This window comes from Papaver somniferum, unplaced genomic scaffold, assembly GCF_003573695.1.
Source record: "Papaver somniferum cultivar HN1 unplaced genomic scaffold, ASM357369v1 unplaced-scaffold_65, whole genome shotgun sequence".
NCBI classification, from domain to species: domain Eukaryota; kingdom Viridiplantae; phylum Streptophyta; class Magnoliopsida; order Ranunculales; family Papaveraceae; genus Papaver; species Papaver somniferum.
In genome coordinates this window covers 2910958-2918830 of record NW_020649304.1, presented here as the reverse complement: position 1 = coordinate 2918830, position 7873 = coordinate 2910958, and the positions used below count along the sequence as shown (strand labels likewise).

At 36.0% G+C, this 7873-nt stretch overlaps 1 protein-coding gene across 9 annotated transcripts; it reads right to left on the bottom strand.

Moving 5' to 3' along the window:
• Positions 1-411: 411 nt before the first annotated feature.
• Positions 412-7478, bottom strand: LOC113343649 (F-box protein At3g26010-like). Of its 9 annotated transcripts, none has more exons than XR_003357352.1 (7): positions 6530-7474; positions 5526-5589; positions 5003-5065; positions 4135-4431; positions 3984-4044; positions 1220-1687; positions 412-811 (listed from the first exon to the last, which is right to left on the bottom strand). XR_003357352.1 is itself a non-coding variant. In XM_026587782.1 (7 exons), exon 6 carries the CDS (start codon positions 3210-3212, stop codon positions 1911-1913), a length of 1302 nt encoding a protein of 433 aa, XP_026443567.1. In that variant the 5' UTR covers positions 3213-4044; positions 4135-4431; positions 5003-5065; positions 5526-5595; positions 6127-6225; positions 6530-7478; the 3' UTR covers positions 412-811; positions 1220-1910. The 9 variants fall into 9 exon arrangements, 8 of the variants coding, with proteins under 8 accessions (XP_026443567.1, XP_026443568.1, XP_026443569.1 ...); XM_026587782.1 differs by adding an exon at positions 6127-6225 and having other exon boundaries at positions 1220-4044; positions 5526-5595; positions 6530-7478; XM_026587783.1 differs by adding an exon at positions 6127-6225 and having other exon boundaries at positions 1220-4044; positions 6530-7478.
• Positions 7479-7873: the final 395 nt, after the last annotated feature.

Below are 7873 nucleotides of genomic sequence, written 5' to 3'. Positions count from 1 at the left end.
GTATTATCTACCGATTGTGGAAGGTATATTTGCCATTTCAAAAAAACGGAGATAAGGGATGGCTTCATTTTAAGTTTGGGTGACCCTATTTTGTTTTATTAGTCGCCCCTAATTCTTTCATGGTCGTCCCTAATGACGTCAGGGTATTTTGTTTGTGCCATAACAAACATATCAAACAATTTACAGAGGAATGATGATGAAACTACCATACTAGCTGTTTACAATTCCTAAGTTTATGTTCATTAAGGAGATCTTCCAACAGAAGTAGTGGTGTCCGGTGCCACATCATACTACTTGATGGCAAGTCCCATTCTCTAGATATTTAGAAAATTACAAATCATATACTGTTACCTAGTCAGAAAATATATTCCAAGATCAAAGATCTTGGGACAAATGATCCAAATCCTTTGATTGCAATGCCAATGACTCAGTGGTTATGGAAAATTTCATTGATACAAGGGGCACAAGTAAGGGCGCAGCAAGGGAGTCTGTCAAGGTGAATGGAGCTATTACATATATCTCTACCATGGAGATAGGAAATCAACTGTACAGTACCATACTATGAAGAGGAAACCAAACCATGTACAAAGGTGAGAACGACTACAAAGTTGATTTTGATGCTTTCAGATAAAATAAGATTAGTGGTATCAACCATTGGTAACAAAAATTATCCATGATTGACCGCAGCAGTCACAAAGTATCGAGTTAGGCTGAAAGCAAAGAGCCTTCGAAAAAAGCTAAGAGTCCGCTTAGACAGCTTGGGAAAATCTTCTTTGCAGCAACTAGTCAGTGCTTCTCATCCCATTGATGCCTACAAAAGCATCATGAAAATGTATATAATGTCAAATACTGGACCAAAATTAAGCTGTTCTAGATGAAAAAGTTTCAAAAAATCGAGCACAGTAAAATTTCAAACAGCTCTCTCTGTCCTAAAGTCCTAACGGATGACTCGAGAAATGATAAACAAACAATGAGGCATTGATCAACAGATCGTGCCACTTCAGCATTTTTGCTGCTAAACACTACTGAGTAAACAGCTTAGCCGGCTATATATATATGTAAATATGAAAGAAAAAAACCTATATCCAATTAGATGGAATTCTCACGAACCCTGTTGTTTCGGTTAAGTCCCATCAGACAGGACCAGGGATTCCCCATCAGCCTTGTACAGACAGCAGGAAGAAAAAAAAAGACCAATGACAAACAGACGAAGATTTACCTTAACGTAGGAGGAGTAGTACCACTAGATGCTACCTGCTTAGAAATCCAATCTGACATGTAGTTCTTCGAAAAGTGTTAGCTGTTCTTCAGTTATCATATGGCCGGAAAGAATCAAGAATCTTACTTCTGCACAACTTCCTGGCCAAGAATCTTACTTCTTTGCAGTTATCTTCTGCACAACCTCCTCGTCAAATTGGTTGAAAGACGAGACGGATCATCAGTAACATCTCAAAGCATACAATCATCAATTTCTTTCTCCTTAGATTCAGATGAAAACATAGTGCATTCTTCTCCTTTTCTCCCACTTGACGACATCTCATGAGCATATTGCACATAAACCAAATCTTAAACTTTATGGACCCATTGGTCTCAGTCATTCAACTTCAACCCAATGCTTATTAGAAGTCTAAACAACACCCTCAGTAGTCTCTTGTTCTTGAAGGAAATGAATTTATGTCCAATCTAACTGCAACAAGTGAACCGAAATGCATAGGAGGTAGAGAGGTGTCGGAACTTGCAAGTAACAAGAAAGTTCAGTAGAGTGCAACATACAAACCGCAGCACTACACACCATAAACTCAGCACTGCACACCATAAGTTCTCAAATATGTTTTTACAGAAAGAGCAAGAACAACTCAATAGACAAAAATGGGTCCCTCGATAAAGCAACATCTTAATTCTTCTTATACTTATTGAAGATTTGAAACATTAACATTAGCTAAAGTGCCTGCCCATGAAGGTGGCGGCAGTATAGTTGGCATTGGCTTTAAAGCAAATGGGTAGTAGACACGATAGCGATCGACTGAATGGGTATTAAAGAGCTGATAGCGATAAGCCGAATGAGTGTTACCCAAGAAAGAAGTCTGGGATAACTCTTCGTGTCTTCTAGTTTTAATGTTAAATGCCCAAACAAAGATATGGTAACTGAGCAAAATAACATTCTTGTCTACTGGACTGAAACCTAAAACCTGGACTTCCATAAAATCCTCATCTTCTCTTTCAGGATCTTCAAACTCACACACATGGAATTTACTATACATTTCTGCTACGAGATCACTCAGGTCGATATCCTTGTGCAACAAATGCCACTCGTCCTCGAGCACCCAAACACTTAAAATCTTTTGGCTTGTCATTATTCTCGCATAACACAGAAAACCTAACTGCCCAAGACAATAAGAGCTGTTGTCACCATAAGAATCTTCCAACTCCATGTCAGGGAAGTTGATCAATCTAGACTGCCGGTCACCAGTTTCAGAATTATTCTTCAGACTGTAAGTTAAGATTCTATTTCCCAATTCAGTCCAATACAAAACTCCATTTACAATAACTATAGATTTGCGAACATGAGAGTAATGCCAAATGACACTAGCGGGGCATGTCACTTCACGGATAATCCACTCACCCAAATCAGAAGAAAAAATTTCAATACTGAATTTGTTTGAACTCCCTTCAAATTTCGGGATACGCACAACCTTATAACAGCTAGTTGATGAAATAGATTCACAGGTGAAACCATTAACAACCCAGCTGGTGGTGGATGTGGGAGATGGAGGAAGTGAAACCCATTTTTGGGTAAGTGGATTACACACATAATATATCCTCGGTCTGTAATAACTTGGTGTACATAAAACCAAACCGTTACTTGAATCTAAGAGGTATATGCTTTGATCATGTGGGTTTGGATTCAGAAATCTAAAAGAAAACCCATGTTCATTACCAGATATAGATTTAGAATTCAATGATTTTGCATACGAAATTAAGAAATTATTCTTACTATATACAGTATTATAACTATGGAAGACGATCCATGGGAGAGATTCATTAGAGCTGTTGAATTGAATCCATTTATTAATGAAATTAGGGTTTGAGAGAAGTGAAGACCATACCTTAGAAACACACCTCAATTTAAAGATTGAATTTAGAGGAAGAAGAAGGAATATTTCAAGCCAGATATCGTCTGTTAGATTCGTGTTTGGGGTTTTGGTAAGCATCTTTAGAGAAGAAGAACAAGAACCCAGAAAAATGTGGATTTTGATAAACAGGTCAATGGTTTCGATTTTAGGAGTTCGTCTCTGCACTCTGCAGTGTAGTGCTTTTAAAATGATAAACTTTTGACTTTTGTTAAATCGGATGGAAGAAATTGCTCGGAGGAGGGAAACAATGAGACATGCTGCATATGGAGACTAATTTGCCCAAACTACGGTATCTTCTATTTGGGCAAGTTTGGGGAAAATTAGGCTATGGCGCAACCCATGGATAACCCATAATATGAGGTTCTTAATTAAAAGAAGTTTAAATCTAGGCCCCATATTATTAAAAGACCTTAATACCCTTATGCATATTGTTAAGCCCATAATTGAATAAAATTTAAATTTAGGCCCCAAATTATTAAAATATTATGTGATTTGGTTCCAACCACCTCCGAGCACCACGGCCACCGCCAACCACCTCAGACCGCCACCGCCACCTCCGACCACCACCGCCAGTCAAACCACCTCCGACCACCACCGCCAGCCACCACCGGCGGCGCCGCTAACCACCAAAGACCTCAGTGTTTATAATTCAAAGACCTCATGTTTATAATTCAAAGTTTTTATGTTTGGATACATCTAAACTAATGTGCGGATGCACGCATGTTTTTATAATGCAAAGAAATGTCTAAGACTCTAATGTCTTACACCTAACTATGCATATAGAACAATCACTGTGAAACTCATCAAACAAACACGATGATGAAGACAAATTGTAAGAGAGATCAATACCTGAAAGAGCTTACTTCACATCTGAATTTCCACTATTCCATTACCACTGTCTTAACTGCAGCTGCACCAGTACCTGTAATGTTAACTCCTAACATACATCTATCCGAGCATCATTAACTCAAACCCATCTGATTCTTCAACCAGTGCATACCTGAGCTATTCTCATTCATCCCATAGCTACCAGTTCATTCCAAACCAACGCCAAATCTGCATTTGTACCACTTGCACACTCCTACAGCTCTCTGTGAACTTTCGTACTCTGAAATCAACACCTACATAACTTGTAATTAGCAACAACAGCCTGTTCATAACCATTCCCATGCTCAGTTACATCCTCATACCACCTGCAATTCACTTGAGAACTGCATCTTCACCAGCTAAGCTTCAATGCCATCTACAGCAACAAATCCCCTCTCTCACGTACAATAAAATCAAAATATCAAACAAACTGCACAAAAATAAATAAAGCAGTTCATCAAAAATTAGAACCCAACAATAAAATCAAAACATCAAACAAACTCCACAAAAATAAATAAAGCAGTTCATCAAAAATTAGAACCCAAAATTATACAGGTATGTGACTAGTGTAAATAAGAATTACACATGCTATATGCATGTGTAACTAGAAGTTACACATTCATATGACTTATGTAACTAGGAGTTACACATCCATATGACTTATGTAACTAGGAGTTACACATCCATATATTAAGGGTTACAGAGCTAATCCAACGAAGAATAAGAAATACATGCTCTATAAACCTCATCTGAATGTTGTTTCCCAGCAACCGAAAATTATTATACTAGTACTAGTTTAAAGCATATATAATGAACAGAAAATGCAGGCAGTCGATAGCGTTCTACAGATCACTATTCTAGATGACATCTTCCGCACTCCAAATAGAAAACGACACTAGTTCTAAACATAAATTACCTGCAATAATTAGAAGAAAAGAAGAAATGATAAACTATAAAGAATATTTGAATGTAGATAAACCATGTGTTAGGTGGCCACAAACCTGTTGAATCAAGGTGTCGTACAACACAATACGCTTGTTTTTGAAAAACCCATACATATAAGCCTGTTCAAAAGACAACAAATTAGAACAAGCACTTCCATACACATATCAGAAGAAGATATCAATAAAGTATCTGCCAATAAGATATGTATTTGGAGACAATACAAAAATAGTAAACACAAAATCTGAAAATGAGACACCACGAAGAAAGAATCTAGGTCTCAGACTCTCTCAGTAAGTAATTAGCATGGAACGTCCCAATTTTCATACTTAAACGTTTAAGTCTAACTTGGAGACACCAAAGAGACTTTATTGACTCAAAAACGACTTCGTGAATACCTATACATATTACTATTTACATTTCACAACTACTGCATACATAACGACATAAGTCTGCACATGCACATAGAACCAGATCCACCATTCTTCACAAAACAAAAAAAGTGTTTTACAGGGCACATAAAAGACAACAGAAGTCACAAAATACTTTTACTTCACAACTCATCTACTTGGAATTACTCACTCAAGCCAAACGTAGTATTCACCTTCCTCTTCTTTTCCTTCGTTTTTCACTGCAGTTGTTCCACCTGTTACTAAGAAGAAACAGAACAATAAGCAAAGCCCAATGGGAATTTACTTCCATACAAATGGAGAATTTCAGATGGCAAATAAACACAGAAGGAACATATCAAGACACATATAACAGAATGATATTCAATCACTGCCTCATTTAAACAGGCCATCCTCATGAAGAGCCCACCCAAGCCATGAGTCTGATATTATTGCAACATAACAAAACAATCAAGTGGAGTATGCGTAGAAATGGATCTCCTAAATAACGTATATATATACCGAAACGGAAGAGCGTCCGCGCTACTAAGTAATATCATAACGGAAGAGCATCCGCCTTACTAAGTAATATCATAACGGAAGACCATCCGCCCTACTTAACTTAGCAAAAATCTATGCGGATAAACACAGACACTCCTTGCAGAAATCCCAAACCTTGCATACTACACGGCACCCATCGATTCAAACAATATTCACACTTAGCAGCAATTCCATTCAATAACTCTCACGTAACAGTACCAAAAATAAGCAATTGCGTACAAACGACACACTACCTGAATTTCTGTCTAAATTCCCACCTTGTTCTCGAAATGAAATCTTATGCCAGTTAGTCCACGTCTTAAATTTCCCAGCCCCTTAATCCTATATAAAATCTATAAAAAAAACAGTACTTAAGTTATCATAATTAACCAACTCTAAACAATCATTTTCTATTTTGATAACAACTTCCTTTCTAAGTACCATTTTCAAAATGGAATTCTCGTCTAAAATTCCACCATTCTTCTAATTATATCTAAATTTAATTCATAGCACATACCCACAATTCTTCCTCTTAATTGGAGTAACCAATTCAATCCATTCCTAGATATAGCTATACACTTAATTAGTTGTACTAATCTGAATTCATAAGTTTCAAATATATGATAAGAGATGCAAGTATATATTAACAAGACTCACCTTAGATCATGTTTAATTTCACATTCCTCTTAATTTTCTTCTCCCTTTATCAATTTTCAGTACAGATATATAAAATCCTATCTTATATTTTCACCTCAAGAGGCAGATATGAATTTCTATCTCCAAAAGTTGCCCAATTCCTATCTCTTGAAATTTATGTTATCTGTTTTCTCGGTTATGTAAAGCGAAAATAGAATTTCTCCCCTAACATCCATGTTTCCCCTCTTTTCTTTCCTTGCTTCCCTAGTTTGCCCCTAGTGTTGTCACAGGTGTTCTCTTAAGAAAGAAACACTACACATTTCAGACCCATTATAGAAATACACACACACCAAATAACATAATCAAATATCTAAACTCTTCATTAGTTGTTGTCAAAGTCGAAATGAATGACGACGATTTCATTTCAGCTGTGGTTGAAGATTTTTTTAATTTCATTGTTGAACCTGCACAACAATATGGATTAAAAATTAAATCGACTTTTAATTTGAAACCCTAGAAAATTTGTAGACAATTTCTTTTGAAAATTTCAATCTCAAAAAAGAGATAAAGATGAAATAACTATATAGCTATGTTCTGATCATGTTTTGAATACAGATTCCTAGATGAAATCAGATCGATTAGGTTTTCAACAGTAAACAAAAAAAAAATTCCTCTGATTTCGATTTGGAAATCAAAAAATTAGAAGTTTAAATCGAATGAAAAGATGAAAATATAGAGAACTTATCTTTGTCATCATGATTTGATAATTAAATCTTCATTTCCAGTTGTTGTTGACGATCTTCATTCACTTTTCTTCACCGATATGCACTGAAATCGCAAGAACAAGAGTTGTTGACGATATTATTATGTGTGAGAACTTGATGTTGGGAGAGAAATTTTGTTTCAGATCTGAAAATGAAGAATTTGACGAGAAACAATATCTGCAGAAGAAAAAATCGTCCAGAGAAGAGAGAGACAAAATCTGAAAATGAAAGTATCTTATGATATTCCTCTTGTATAAATACTAAAGAGTACTTTTTGGTATTATTAAAATTCGTAATAATTAATTATGCGCCAGATCTGAAGAAAATTTGATTTTTTGGGCCTATCAATATCATTTTCCTAAATTATGGAGTTGACAATGAATGATCCATTTAATGGGGCTTCTATATGTTGAACCCATACAGTAGGGTGGTTATAGTATTTTACTATTTTTCACTTTGGGAAATTCCAATGGCATTTACCAAAAGAAACCTGAATTTGATTGATTAACTCGCCCGATTGGGTACACCTAAACCGACCGGGGCTTGGTGACAAAATCTCATTTGAAAGTAAAATTCAAAAACTCTTATCCATATATTTTTA

Excerpts from the sequence above, each read along its gene's own strand:
- LOC113343649 (XM_026587782.1), bottom strand. The coding sequence starts at position 3,212 with ATGCTTACCAAAACCCCAAACACGAATCTAACAGACGATATCTGGCTT.